This window comes from Martes martes (assembly GCF_963455335.1).
Source record: "Martes martes genome assembly, chromosome: 6".
In the NCBI taxonomy this organism is placed as follows: domain Eukaryota; kingdom Metazoa; phylum Chordata; class Mammalia; order Carnivora; family Mustelidae; genus Martes; species Martes martes.
This window is the reverse complement of record NC_137893.1, coordinates 70324227-70339943: the sequence shown is the minus strand read 5'-3', so window position 1 is coordinate 70339943 and position 15717 is coordinate 70324227. Positions and strand designations below refer to the sequence as shown.

Below are 15717 nucleotides of genomic sequence, written 5' to 3'. Positions count from 1 at the left end.
GCCCAGGGACCCAGTATACTACACCAGTCTTGCCTGACATAGTAACCGTGCCCAAGAGAAAGAAGCAACTCAGGTTCTAGGCCCATGGCTCCTGATCTAACTGAATGACCACAGCAAACTATGCCAACTCAGACCTGGTCATCTGAGGTCTGGACATGTTAAGAAAGCTGTCAATGATGCTATTTGAAAGTAACATCTTTCTGTAGCTTGCCAGGCTCCCAGGTTCCTATAGAGAAGCTCTTCCTAGCATTCAGTTGCCCTGTCATGACAATGAAATGCATGTCCAAGAGGAATATCCATGAGAAGACTATCTCCAGAAAGAAGACAAACAAGGTATTCAGACACGAAATAGAGCTGGAAAAGAAGGCTGTATACATGGAGAGTAGGCTATTGCTGGCTTCCTATGTTTGTCCTATTCACATAACAAATTTTGCCCTAATTTGATAAACCCTTGGACTATCACCTCAACCATTGTCTTTTGAAGCAGTTTATTCTGAAGGACCACTCACGTTGTCTGTCTGTGACTGACAACTGTCACAGGGACTGGAGTCTACAGAGGAGGTCAGCTGTCTCTGGGCTTATGTGATCTGATAACTGGACATCATGTATGAGCCACATGCAGCCCAAATACCCAAGAATCCAGCACTGGGGGAGGGGTGCGATATTTCCTGTCTGTAAAAGAATTAAAAATACTTCAGGTACTGCAAGATTGCTAGGATTAGACAGAAGCCATGTGGAAATTTCACTGCAAATCTAGAAGTCCCATAGTTTAAAGACCAAGTGTATGGGACAGCTGAAACTTCATCTTCAACACCTGACCATACTAGATGTTTTGCCTTTTCTGATTCTTCATGGGAACTTCACCATTTTCCCAATTGTTATAGGCTTGATACTCTTCCTATTTCCTTACAGTGTAACCCATAGGTTGAGTGACGTGGATGATTCGGGATTCTTCTGTCCTTAGCAATCAGATACTAAGCATCAAACAGGGTAGACGGGCCATCATGGACCCAGTGCACTATGTTCATCTCTTTGACCAATAGCATCTCAGTCTCCCTGGGAATAGGGTTATTATTTCCTTTTTCTATGGGAAGGTCTGAGGAAGGTCCATCCTTCAACTATCAGCCCTTTGGGTTCATGGAACTGTCCCAGAAGAAAATGACTATGATTTGTTAACATATTTGAATGTAAAAATGTATGTTTGGAAGGAAAGACCTGGAACTATTCCCTGCAATAAAACCCCATTTAGAGCTATTGAATCTTGGCAGCTATTTTATCCCCCTGAAAGCAGATACTCTTGCTTTAGGGAGAATATAAACTCTTGAACCTCCAGACCAGAAAGGAAATTTTCTCATTCTTCCCATGTACATCTCCACAAATAAAGCAGGTGATAGGGTTTTTAGATTCTGTGAACAAAAATAAAATTCATAGTATGTAACTTCTGAACATCCCAAATTCGAATTCATCATCATAATAATTAGGACCATTCATCATATGGTCCAGTTGAGGGTTATCTTATCATCAGCTGTCATCCAGTATGACTTCTCAGATCCAGGCTTCTCTAACTCCAGAACACACTACACGTGTGTCAGCAGTTGTTTCTCTCACCCTGAGAGTCTGAAGTTTCCCCTCATTCCTCTAGGCTCATCTTAAGCCCTCTCTTCTGGTGGACTTTCCTCCACTCTTCTGGCTTTTGGGGAGTCTTCCTTGTCTGCACCCCCCGCATGGCCTAGTCCAGTGTTGGCCCCGTGGGCACTCAACTAAGTCTTGTCTCCTTATCTGCTTTGATTTCCTTATGAATTTGTGGAGTGGAACAGTTTGTAATAAAAATGTTGTAAATGATTAAGGAACATTTGAGAAAGATAAAATTTAATATTCTATGATAAATACAGTCTTCTATTCCATGCATTTGTGTTTTCACACAAAAAAATTGACATCTTTCCAAAAGGAGAGTTCTGTTACATTAAAAATCCCCAACCTATCTCAAAGGAACCATTGACTAGCAAGGCATCAAGCCAATGTGCCAGCAAAAAGAAGGACCACACAAGTCCTTTTGTTTGAGATACGAAAACCAATGGGACCCAGATCCTAGAGAGGCAGATAGGGGATTGGAGCAGCATCCTCTGTAGACAGAAAAGGTATACAAGAATTAGGCTGTGACTGTGGAGAATTACCAAATGATCAAACACACTCCTCTTCCTCCCAAAAAATCTTCCCAAAGAAGTTCTTCTCAGTGTCTCACCCAGGCTCAGCTGTGTCCCATAAGACTTCTCTACAGAACCAGAGCTCCCATCACACTCATCTGAATCTTGGTTGACTTTAGGAGACACAGTCATTTCATGAATCATCCCTGCTTTTTTAAACTTCAGCGCCCAAATGGCACTTTTCTCCAAGGGCACCTGCTAAAGAGATCATCTGCCACCTTCAGGAACAGTGATATTTTTTTAATCTTACAAAATAATATGGCTTTTCCAGTTTTCCAGGAAGAAAAACAAAGGACAAATGGGGCACTTTTCTGTGAAGAATATCCATTCTGGTGACAGGACTTGGTCTTCTATCCAAAGTACCTCCAGGGGTAGTCTTCCCACCATCAGGAGAGAAAGTGGTGACAAATACTCTGCTCTCCAAGAACCGGACTGAAAGACTGTGTCCAAACAGCCACTTTCTTTTGAGTTTTCATTTTTCATTTTATTCTTTTCCACACCCAAGCTCACCGACTTCATACACTGATTATGTTATTGATTGACATGCCGAAGCCGAATGACATGTGACCACAACAACATCTAAAGACTGAGATGTTTTTGGAACCTAGAAGAAGAAGGAGGAGGCCACTGAAGGCTCAAACATCTGTTTAAAGAACTCTCTGTCATCTTAGCCTAGAAAAGAAGAGGATGTTATAATATGTCTCTTCAAAATAGTGATTACACGGGGCACCTGGGTGGCTCAGTGGGTTAAGCCGCTGCCTTCGTCTCAGGTCATGATCTCAGGGTCCTGGGATCGAGCCCCGCATCGGGCTCTCTGCTCAGCAGGGAGCCTGCTTCCCGCCCCCCCCACCCCCCGCCTGCCTCTCTGCCTACTTGTGATCTCTCTCTGTCAAATAAATAAATAAAATCTTTAAAAAAAATAGTGATTACACTTCACAACTACAAGTTACACAGAAACGTCGCTCTGTTACACACCAGTGCTCTGGAAATCGCCTGCTTTACTTTAGCTCAGCAAGACTCTCCACTGCTGAGAAAACAAGGCAAACAAGAAGTTTGGAAAAGCTCAGTAGAGAGATACATGCCAATGAACAAGCTGAGGTACCACCTCTGAAAACAGGGAACAATGTCACCGCAAGACGCGCCTGGACTATGAAGAAAATGCTATTCTGTTGCTGGAACTGATGGTCCCCACCGCCAATACAGAAAATGTTTGCTCCACATTGTCTGCATTCTGATGTTTGCTTTTTAATTTGTGTTTTATAGCTGCGGGCTTTCACATCTGCCACTTAAACTGTCAGGCTTCCAGAGGAATTTACTTTCTGAAGAGCATGTGTGAACACACAGTCAGACCTAAAAAGGGGGTAGAGATGTGGAGGGCATCAGGCACTTGCTGTGGCACAGACAGACAGACTCCTCTCAAATTCTCCCTGTCTTTGGCTGCCAGTGCGAGATTCAAAGACCTAGCAGCCTTTGGGGCTCTGACTAATCACAAAAAGAAGCCTAAAATAAACAAATATTTTATGTCTTCCCATTGTTCAACTCCTCGTGATATTGACAGACCTACAAAAACCCAGAAACTTCTAGCCTGTATCTTTACTACTTATGACATGAGCATGACAGTCACAAGAACTCACAGATAGGTCTCACAGAGCTATCACGTCCAAGTCCCTCTTTTCTGTTTTTGTTCCTCATGCACACGTAAGCAAAAGTAATGAGACGTTACCTACTCCGTTGTTGCAAAATGGTTCAGTACTACCATTTCTACTTCAGAAGTATCAAAATCTGATCTCTCAGGACTGAATGGATCTAAGGCAGCTTAAAAAAAAATCCACCTTCCTATTACTAGACTTTTAGATCCGGGCCTCACAGCGAACAGTGTATGTCCTCAGAGCAACTTTTGCAGGGGTCGGTGGGGGGGCAGATTAAGGTACAAAATTCACTTCTCAAATCTGGCCCAGAGTGCTGGCTTTGTGTGCCTCATGGGGCAAGACCTTTAGTGACTTGGTTTTCCCCCAACCCTGCTCGCCTGGGCTGGGGTTTGGCAGTTCCATCCACTATATGACTCCATAAAAATCTCAGTTCTGCACCTGAAAGGATTCAGGTAACCCGATTTATCTACTGACTATGACTGTAGTTAGAGGCATTCCATGGCTCACTGAGGAATGGAGAAAACCAGACTTCTGAACAACAATGACGAGTCCCTCTCCTTGAGACGTTGTGTTAGTGAATGGTGCTTAGAGTGACTCCTGTCTGGTGTTTACTTATATGTAATGCTAATGTGTAAAGTAGTGAGGAGAATAAAGGAAAGTAAAAGAAAGGAAGGGAAAGGAAAGGAAAGGGGGAAAAGAGAAAGGAAAGAAAAGAAAAAAAAAAAAAACACACAGGAGAAGAGAAGAGAAGAGAAACAAAATAAGGCAAAACGTAGTGAGAAGCCCCGGGCTGTTTCTACTCTATTGAATAGACTATCAGACATCTCCTTCACAATGCTATTCTGATTGTTTTCTTATTTTGGATAATGGCACCACCATCACCCAGTTGCTCAGGCCTAAAATACAAGAGAAAACTTACCACTGAGCAAGATTCTTCCCTCCCCCTGGATTAATTAACCATCAAGTCCTCTTGATTTTATTTTTAAATATAATTTTCACCACTACCACTGTCTTCGTTTTGACCTTCATCACCTATTGCTTAAACTTTAGTCTAGCACCTTCCTTGTCTCATCTTTTCTCCAATCCATTCCCTACATCACCACAATAAATGACAAAAACTCCCTGTGATCTATAGTAGTAGTTCTTGATTCTCATTATGAACTAGAATTGTGAGTGGAACTTTATTTTTTTTTTTTAAGATTTTATTTATTTATTTGACAGAGAGCATGAGTAGGCAGAGTGGCAGGTAGAGTAGGCAGAAGGAGAAGCAGGCTCCCCACTGAGCAAGGAGCCTGATGTGGGACTCGATCCCAGGACCCTGGGATCATGACCTGAGCTGAAGGCAGACATTTAACCAACTGAGCCACCCAGGCGCCCGGTGAGTGGAACTTTAAAAAATACTGATGCACTGGGGGCACCTAAGTGGTTCAGTAGGTTGAGCATCCAACTTTTGGTTTCAGCTCAGATCATGATCTCCGGGTCATGGGATTGAGCCCTGGGTTGGGCTCCCTGCTCAGCGGGGAGTCTGCCTGAAGATGCCCTCCCCTCTGCCTCTCCTTCCTCTCTTTCTCTCTCTCAAATAAATAAAAAAATCTTTAAAAAAAAAAATACTGATGCACAGGTCTCACACTGTCTGCTTGAGCTGCTGCAACAAATTAGAATTGGGTGGCTGAATCAATAAACATTGATTTCTCACAGCTCTGGGCAGTCTGAGATTGGGGTGCCTGCACAGCTGGGTGCTTGGTGAGCACCCTCTTCCTGGTTTACAAAGGCCATCTTTGGTTGTGTCCTCACATGGTGGAAGGATAGCCAGCAAGTTCTCTGGCCTCTTCTTACAAGGGCACCAATCCCATCCATGAGGGCACCACCCTCATGACCCAATTACCCCCCAAAGCCCCCTTCCAAATACCATCACATTGGGATTAGAGTTTCAACATAGGAAATTTGGAGGGACACAGACACTTAGTGACACTGACAGCATTGCATCTCACCAGAAATTCTCACTGGTGTCACGCCTTGCTTGCTACCCAAGGGTGGCCCCAGCCTTGGCATTCCCTGGGAACTCGTTAGACAGGCTGAATCTCGGGCCCCACCCCCGGCCTATGAAATCAGAATCTGCAATGTAACAAGACTCCCCGGTGATTTTCAAGTACAGAAGAGCTTGAGAAGGACTGGTCTGGGGGCCTGGTATCATTTGTTGAAACCCTGCAGGTGAACCTGACATACAGTTGCTCAGCTCATGCGCAGAGCACAGAGCCTCCTTACCTCTCACCGCCTCCCGCAACTCCATCTTCTCCACCTTTGTCTCTCACTCTCCCAAAACACTCCACAGGATCCCCTATACCCGTTCAGGGGTTTGTTGGCTTTGCTGTGAATGTCCTTTTCCTTTCCTGTCCTGTTTTCCTTCAGCTGGATTTCTAGTCACCTTTCAAAATCCTTACTCCGTTTTTGTGAAGTATCCCCCCAGAGGCTTTGTCCATACTCGCTTCCCTGAAAGTCTACTTCTTTCTCTTCTGTACCATGTCCCCTGTGCCTCTCTGCTTCTGCATCTCTTTCCAGCACGGCAGTCGTCAGCAGACATGCTGGTCTTGTCCCTGAGAGGCAGAGGTCCCCTGGACGGGGACTACATGACCCCCACTCCCCTCTCTCACAGTCTAAATCACGGGTAGCTCATGGAGTGTATTTAGTAACTTTTGTACTGAACAAAAAGGGGGAAATGATTAGAACTCAAGCTTATTTCAGATCTCTGAAGACTTCATACTAGGTTTAATGGGAATGTTCAAGGGTAAGAGAAGCATTTATCAAGGGTCTCAGCCCAGTTTCCCCTGATTCTGCAGTTCCTGTCTGGCTGGGCCCGCAGGTATCCTCTGCTGAAGGAAATTTCAGTTCTAGCTTAGTGACCCAGCATTCCTTACTTCATCTGGGTGTGTGCTCAAGCATCACCAAGTCAAAGTCAAAAGACTTCCTAAAAGTGCCGTCTGAAATAGAACCTTCCTGAACCCCCCACCCCTCCCACAGGTGCTGCTCACTCTCTATGCCCCCTCCTTTTTTCTTTGCATTACTGATATTCATAGCACTTAAATATATTGTAACGGAATGTCGCATTTATTGGCTATTTTTCTCCCCCTTTAGAACGTGGGGCAGGAGGTTTGGTCTGCTGGCCCAGACCCAGCATGACCCAGAATCAGCATTCAGTAAATATTTACATATGAGATGTATTCATTCTGGCTTGGGTATGAATGAATGAATGAATGAATCCTGGCTTGGGTAAGAAATCTTTAAGTCAGTATTCCCCGCCCCTGCAGATCTGTTTTGTAATGTTAATAGATATGACCCAGAGAAAGAATTCTGGGTGGAACAAAGTTAAATGGGTTTTCTCACTGCAGGACTCCTCATAGCATTTACTCTGTTTTTGTACATTGGGACATCGCTTATTAAGGACTAGAGTTACAATGTAACACTTCCAAAGCTCAGACCCTTTAAGTACAGCTATTTCAGACACCCTGCTGCGGGGAGAAGGTGCGCTCCTGCATTTCCCTCTGAGGGATCCTTGCTCTACTGGCCTGTGACAATTTATTACATGTATCGTCTTTGCTGCACTTCACTGATCCTTCTTCTATTAGGCACTGATTAAGATGCGCCGATGACTGCGATGCCCCTTATCTGAGTGATTGAGCCGACAAACAATACATCAAGTGGGAACCCACTGTCGTTTGCCTAACTGGGCACAGGCAGTCGGGTAAGATCATTCTGCATTTCTAAGGAAATGTAGACCAACAACACAAATCATTAAAATAATTTTTAAATATGCATGAAACCATGACTAATTTATAATTATGCCCAAAGAGAGAAGCAAAAACATCTGCACACATATACTTAAAGTCTAAGTAAAGTGTTTCTAAGTAACATTTAGGAAACCTCTACCTCCTTATTTGATTTCATGCCTTATTAAGCACTAAAAGGGAAGCAAATAGTGCAAATGAAAAACAAGGGATGGCGTTGCAAAAAAAAAAAACAAACCTCTTTCCAAAGGGTCACCAGTGCATGTTGAAGATGGGTCTTCATAATCAAGGAAGAGCATTTAACAATTCAGTCATCTATCACCAGAGAAACCTGCATTATATCACAGTATCCTAGCATTTCCCTGGCTCCCAAAATTTATCCACTGGGACACACACATCTCTACTAGAGACTTTTCAAGGGCCAAGCTCAGGTGATCAGCTTGCCTCTAGAGCATTCTTTTTCTTCTTGTTTGCAAATAATCTGGGTGGAAAGCACATGGTTGTTTGAGGGACCATGGAAAATTATCACAGGAATAATTCGAGCCACCTTGTATGGTGTGATAATGGTTGCCATGTACTTGAATATGCCATCCCATTTGGATGTCAAGAACTACATATGTAGGCGGATGTTCCCATCTTGCAGAGACCACCTGTCAAGTAGATGGAGGAGTCAGGATTCCAGAGCAGGTGTGTGTGCCCAAAGTAGACACTTACTCCACTATCTCTCCCTGTCTCTTGAGACCAGATGGCTTTGTGAAAGCCTTATAACCAAATGCTATAAGCTTTCTAGCCTGTTCCAGATGAGTGACTCATGAACTCTGGAGTTTAACTGTTACAAAGTCAGCATATTTAGCATGAACTGTATCAAGAGATCTAAAAAGAAATCGATGCTATTCAAATATTTATCCCACCTCAAGGAGATATATTAAGTCTTTCATTGGATGGCGTACCCTCAGTTCAATTTAAAAATTCCTACTTAGATTCTGTGTGCCAAGGACCATGAGGACTGTGCCAGTGCCATGTTTACAATGACAAAAAGGGCGTGGTCTTTGCCCAGAAGGTGTTTTCTGTCTCATGAGGGAATAAAGATGTTAAAGTGATCAATCCCATTATCTCTGTTTAAAAGTAAAACAAGAGATACATAGAGGAGGGTACTACACATAGAAAAAGAGCTCTCTGCGTGGCCTGGAATAATAAAATGGAGGGGCTCGTAAATGAGAGGTTTTGAGCAGAATCCTCAAGGATGATGGGAAAGGGAAGGGGACAACCCAGACACAAAAGCCTTGCAACAGGTCCTTCTCTACACTTGTTGAAGGACTAGCACCCCAGACAGAAGGGCAGGAGGAAGGAGGAAGGGAGACAGGGGGTCTCCAGTGAGTTTAACTCACACAGCGGGATGACAGAGTCCCTGTCTGAGACAGGATGTGGGAAGGGAATCTTCAGTCCAGTCCCCCATCCCCTCACCCCCCATAGGCAAGACTCTGGATAAAAGGCAGGACGAGAGTGAAAATACTTAAAATAAGTGTATTGCCTTTAATCTGCCTCTGTCCACAACACAGCTGGTTGCCCAAGAGGGGACATGGGGTCCATGCTGGACCCCTTAGTTTCTTTCCCTCAGACACCAAACAAAGCAGCACTGAAAGACTGAGTCTGTTGGCTGAGATGAGCAGTTTTCAGGGAGAATTTTCTTCGAAGTCAGTGCGACGGCAAGGTAGTCACATGCCAGGCAGTCTGAACAGTGTGGGACAGCCATGAGTAGTGGGATAAACTCATCCTCGTGGGGAGAAGCAAGAGAAGAAGGCCGACAAAGAAAGCAGAACAGAGATGGAGACGGCCATCACACGGCTCCATGGGGGGCGGGGGGGCGGGGGCAGCTTCCTCTTTGTCCCGGGAACGTACAAGCTTTGTCTTGGCATATGATATGATATGTTTTTCTTACAACAGACTTCCCCTGTCTGGGGTTAGTTGGAGTGGATCTGTGTCTCTTGCACTGAAGTATATACTAAGGTGGGGGACGTGAGGTCACTTTTTGGACATATTGAACTCTGAGGTGCTTGTGGATGGAGAGGGCAACAGGCAGTCCCAGGGACTGGGAGAGACTTACTGGCTACAGAGAAAGATATGAGAGTATCTGCTCTGCTTTCCAAACCCTCCTATTTCTCTCCATTTCTAAGCCATTTCTGTTTTTTCTGCCCCATGTGAAGCTCTATGAGGGATGAGAGACACCTGTGTTCTTCTGATCAGCCGTGTGAAAAAAATGCAGTAATAATCCTTCTCTGCTGGTATCACAGAACCGTTATGAGAATGAAATGTCATCTGAAGGTTTAGAAAAGAGAGGGTTGCCTAGGTGGCTCAGTCAGTGACATGTCTGACTCTTGATTTTGGCTCAGGTCATGATCTCTGCATTGCGAGGTCTAGCTCCGCATCAGGCTCTGGGCTCAGCACAGAGTCTGCTTAAGATTCTCTCCTCGTCTCCCTCTGCCCCTACCCAGCCCCCCCTGCCCCCACTCATGCTCTCTCTCTTAAAAAAAAAAAAAAAAAAGACTTAGAAAAGAGAAAAGACCTACAGAACCCATAGAAGGCAACAGCCTCATCACCCACCAGCAGCAAATAAGGAGAGAAAAGTCCTATGAAAAGTGGGACAACTACCTGGAATTGTGTTCCAGAACTCTGAAAGCAGTGCCCTGAGCGCTTTCCATGGGCTTTTGCTGCACTCAGCACTCGGCAAGCACTATCTGTTTTTACATAATGGTCCCCACAAAAGCACCTTGAAGAGAGTAATATTGTTATGATTCCCACTGTGCAGATTTGGATACTGCTTGACAATGGTACTAGGGTTGGGCCACAGAGACTTATCATCACTTTTTCTCTCTCTGCTCACACCTGAACTGTTACAGAAGGGACTGGTTGTTTCTGGAAGCTGAAGCTGATGGAAGAAGTACTTGAGAACTCATGGTTCATTCCTTGCACCCAGAGCCCATCAAAGGAAAACACTTGAAATCCACAAGCACCCATGGGCAGAAAGCAGGGGCATGAAGCCATCATTAGAATGTATTTACATCTCCTGAAACGTAGTTCAGACCAGGAAGACCATCAGGGCTACATCTCACCTTGGTCATTGCTGTCCACCTTCCGGTTCACCTCCCCAAGCAGAAGGCAATGGTATCAAGGAAGATGGGCTCTAATACCGAGAGATCTTCGGGAGCTGGGGTCTTTGTGCCCAGGGGTGGGGTACAAGGTTGAAGATAGTGAAGAAGGAAAGAGGACAGAGAGGACAGCCCAGATCCAAAGCCTATTTTGGAATAGCTCCTGATTAAAGGTACAGCTTTTTCCTGACTTTGAGGGGTTGCTGGGACCTGAGGCTACTGCCCGTCGTCCCCTGAGACCCTCCCCTGAAGGCAGTAGATCCTGCCTGAAGTGAGAATGACATATTCAGGAAAACTAGCCAGAAGCCTCTGGACTTCTCTAAGTCTCAGTTTCGTCTACGACCATACCACCCTGAAGGCACCGGATCTAGTCTAAGTCTCAGTTTCACTCATTTATCAAACAGAGAGAATAATGCTCACCTTGCAGGACTGCTGTGGACTGAATGAGATGATAATGTGAAAGTTGAATGAAAACTATAAAAACTATAAAGTTCCCCTCTACCCCCCAGCTTGACGTCCCCCAACCCCCCCCCCCCGAGCTTGACTATTGCCTGATTATTCTCCTACTCGAGTTGATGCCTCTCCTTTCAATGACAGGACATTTAAAGAAAAGCATTTGTTGGTGGGCGACTGAAAACCATAAGCATCATTACTGATGCACAAACCACACAGGCCGAGTGGCCGGGGAATGCTGGTAGGCTGCCATGACTCTGTATCACACCTTACCTACATCTGTCCTTGAGGCTTTGTCTGACTTTCATATTTCTGGGTCTAATTCTCTAGGTTTATGGTTTCCCTTTGTTCCAATGTAGCCCATATATGGAAATACTACACCATGTAAAATCCAGTGTAGAAATACAAGGAAATATTTGCCAAAGCAGCATCTCCAACAGATCCATCAACTTAAATCAACTACAATGACAAAATTCAAAACAAAAACAAAGACACCACAAAAACATACTCTACGGGGCATTATTCACTGAATAAATGACATTTTTTTGGCTACTACCAATCATCCCAGTTTATGACAGAGGAATCCTCTTTCTCCTTAACATGTACTTGAAAGATGCTTACTATCACCTCCAAACTTCACTTTTTCAATATAAATATCCCAAGTTTTAATCTTCATCTTTTACCAAATCTCTTCATCACTTGATTAAAGATTTCCTTCTGGTAAAACAAAAGGTTCCTACTTTAGAAAAACAAAAGTTTCCTTTAAACGCAGGACATCTCATAAAAAATAAAGACAAATATTATCATTCAGCTTTAAAATGTTTAGAAGTTAGCAACCCCACCTCTGTTTCAGTACTCTTTGGTCGATTAGTCCATTTTCAAGGTTTTCAGCTGCATAGAAAGATGGCGTCTGCTTTCCACATTTGGCTGGACTAGGGAATTGTTCATCTCTGTCACCAAGAAAGAAGAGTTGGGTTAGGAGCTGTTCAACAGAGCCACAACTGTTGAATCTCATGGCTGCTCTGAGGGTAGAAGACAGCCCACAGTGACACCATAATCTGTGTCTACCTTCCAACTCCATGTTAAGGTTACAACTAAGAGAGCAGAAAAGAAAGGACACTCTGGAGTCATCTCACACAGTGGTTCATACATGCCAGGATGCAGACTGATACCTGCTCACAATGCTGTTTGCACCATTGGTCATACTATTAATGGTGTTATGGCAATCCTTTCTTCTTTGAAATGATGGTGATAACAGAGTGTTATCTTTAGGGTGCCAGGGTGGCTCAGTTGGTTAAGCAACTGTCTTTGGTTCTGGTCATGATCCCGGAGTCCTGGGATCGAGTCCTGCATCGGGCTCCCTGCTCTGCGGGGAGTCTGCTGCTCCCTCTGACCTTCTCCCATCTCATGCTCTCTCTCACTGTCTCTCTCTCAAATAAATAAATAAAATATTTTTTTAAAATGTTATCTTTATTGGTTAGTATCCCTATTCTGCCAAAGAACAAAGTGATTAGCTCTACATCAGATTCCTTCTCCAGTCCCTGCCATTTTGGGGGGGACATCTCTTCTCTGTGGAATATAATACCCTTGGAACCACAGTCCACTAACTACCCCCCCTTTACAGCTGGTACAGCTGAAGCCCAGAAGGAAAAGCAAGTTGCTTGCAACCTCAGGCTCCTCAGTAGCAGTGCCAGGAGTTGACCTCAGTCTTCTAACTTGCTGTCCTTTGATTTCTCTACCAGCTCCAGCAACAACAGCAACCAAAAGCAACTGCAAATACTCCCACCTATTACACGTTCCTGTGATTTGCTCAAGTCCGAATAGGATGCCAAATATTCTGTCCAGATGTGGCCTACAAATACTTTTCAAAAGAATAAACCAGGCAACCATTAGCCATTAAAAGAAATCTGCACTCGAGTTGAAACCCATCTGCAATCTCTGATCCAGAATGCCATTATCGACTCTTTAGAAGGAGTCTTAAGCATCGTTTAGTCTACCTACTTCGTTTTGCAGTTGAAACTAAAAAAAGCCAAGCAAATCTCCAAGGTTAGAGGAGTAGCTATCATCAGAAGAAAGGTTTGAAATCAAGTGTTTTGAAACCTAGCTTCAGGGTTCTGGCTTCTACGCCCAGTTTCCTATCTTTAGTAAGCACCTCCTGAAAGGGTTTAATTAAATAGCATATTCTCGAGCAACAATATATTTGTCATGCGACAACATATTATTTGACAATAAGCAAATATAGCCAATAAGCATTTAAACCAAGTATAACCAATAACCCCATCTGCAACCGTGGCTTTGTACCACATTAATTTAACCAATCCTTAAAGTGGATAATCTATTTATAGTGTAGAGTGAAAAGCCCACGCTCGTCAATTCCTGGATTACCAATGTTTCAAGTCCCGGCTACACTTGCAAATGGCTTTCTTTACCAGGGTAACAAAGCTTCGAATTTAACATGAGATTGCTTTGAAGGAGAAAAGATTTTCTCAAAGCTTATGATACAACCAACATCAGTGTGAATTAACATGAAGTTAGGTACTATATTACTTTTCGCAACCTACAGATGAAGCAACAGGAATGTCAACATTTAACATAATCAATCCAAGGCAGTCGTAGAACCAGGAATGCAGCCCAGATTTCCTGGCAGTCCAGCTAGTTCTCATTTACTGGAGAACACTGTAAACTGATCCGCAGTGGAAACAAGGCTGTCTGTTTTCTTCCAAGCTGTGCCTCAGGCAATATCAAGATTCCAGTCAACTGAAGGGAACTTCCAACTCAGAAGTCCAACCCATCCAAGAATGCTGGGAAATTACTTAAAGGTTCACACCCACCCTTTGCTGGAATGGCGTAAAAGCATGCGGTGGGAACTACGTCAGAAGTCACATATTGAAGAGTGTGCTTTTTACACAGATATGTCAAAACAATGTTTAGGAGAAATCCTTGAAATAAATCAGAGGGTAGAATCTTTAGGGCAACCACGGACAACTCCTTCGAGACCACCTGCCCCCTCTGTGTTCTAAATTTCCAAATATCCTAGAAATTAAATTACTGAGGCCAAGTCTCTGTAACCTTGTATTGCTTATCAAAGAGCAAGACAGCAATTACTACAGATTTAATCTGAAAAACTAAAGATACAGAATAGATTTCATCGAACACCATAATCTTACTTTAAAAATTAATGAATAATAGGTCTGTGGCAGTTATTTAACCTTTGAAACTTGGCAAAAAGTCTCAAATACAGAAAAAACAAGTCAGAATGCTTGAAATGATCCTGAGGCATATAGATTTGTAAAGTGAACATTTTAATTTGTAATTCCAGCTATCACTACTTTCCATTGCAGAAGTCAATGATAAAAACAAAACAAAACAAAAACAACCAAAAGAAAACCATCCCTGAACCTCAAAGGCACCACCAATTCTTCGACATGATTTCTGTGGGATGTGATCATAGCATTCAGGATTCAAAGAATACCCCTGAGAAATTAGAAAACTCATTGTGGTAAGAGTCTTCAGCAAATGATACTGTGAAAGCCTCTAGAGGAGAATATAAATTACTTACTATATGAAATTCTTGGCAAATAAATACATGAATAAATAAATAAACAGTTTTCGGGAAAAGCAAAGGAGCAGTAAAAGATGCCTTTCCTAAAACCTGATTTTAAAAAACCCCAAACTGCAGGAGTCCCTTTGCACTTGTGTTCTATGTACACTCCAACCGCTTGCTACGGAGCTTTCTATGTAGGAACTCCCAGTTCATGGGACTTCCCTAACAACTGGGGTCATTGTTCAAAAAGCTGTGCATTAAAAAAATAAAAGAAAAGATGTAGATTGATTCATGAAACTTTGCAAAAGTGTCCTTAACGAAGATATTAGAAATACTGTGCCTACAAATTTGCTGAAAATGGTCACAGTTTTCAAAGCGTTTTAACCCCCACATGTCATGCTCTAGTCCACATCGAGAAAGCACAGCATCAAAACTAAGGTCATTCAGGAACAGACTTACTCCGGGGCTGCTCCTGCTTGAGCGAGAAGGGCTGTTTCTCTAGGGCTTCCAAGAGGCTCCAGTCTTTGACTCTTCTGCTTATATTTTTTAATTAAATCCATCAGAACAGCCTGGTGCCCAATTTTCTTCACCAGTTGCTGAACCATCCGATCATTAAGAGCTAGAAGAGCAGCCCCACTTACTTCTTCCTCTGGGAAAAAGAAAAAAAAAAAAAAAAAGTCTCCACATGCTTGTCCAGTCCACACACACCACACTCTGAACAGGCAAAGTCATTTCTGGTGTTAAATGGATCATCTAAACTTGTCCTCTGAAGTTACAAAATTATCTCTCTTTGACAAAGAGAGAACACTGACACCTTATCATTCCCAACAGCTGTCTGCTCCTAGGAAAGTATCAGAACATGGAGTCACAAAGAAACTTTTTGCTTCCCCCGGGGCCTCCCCATTTCCAATTATCTTCTGTAAGAGGCACTGTTTTTAT

General features: G+C 43.4%; 1 protein-coding gene across 1 annotated transcript in view; it reads right to left on the bottom strand.

Annotated features, from left to right (window-relative positions):
* Positions 1-15426, bottom strand: part of SAMD3 (sterile alpha motif domain containing 3) — a 53936-nt gene extending 38510 nt beyond the window's left edge. The window contains exons 1-2 of the mRNA XM_080805797.1: positions 15238-15426; positions 12077-12184 (exon numbers count right to left, since the gene is read on the bottom strand). Coding sequence (XP_080661923.1) covers positions 12077-12184; positions 15238-15383 — 254 coding nt within the window. The 5' untranslated portion in view covers positions 15384-15426. The remainder of the gene's footprint in view (positions 1-12076; positions 12185-15237) is intronic.
* Positions 15427-15717: the final 291 nt, after the last annotated feature.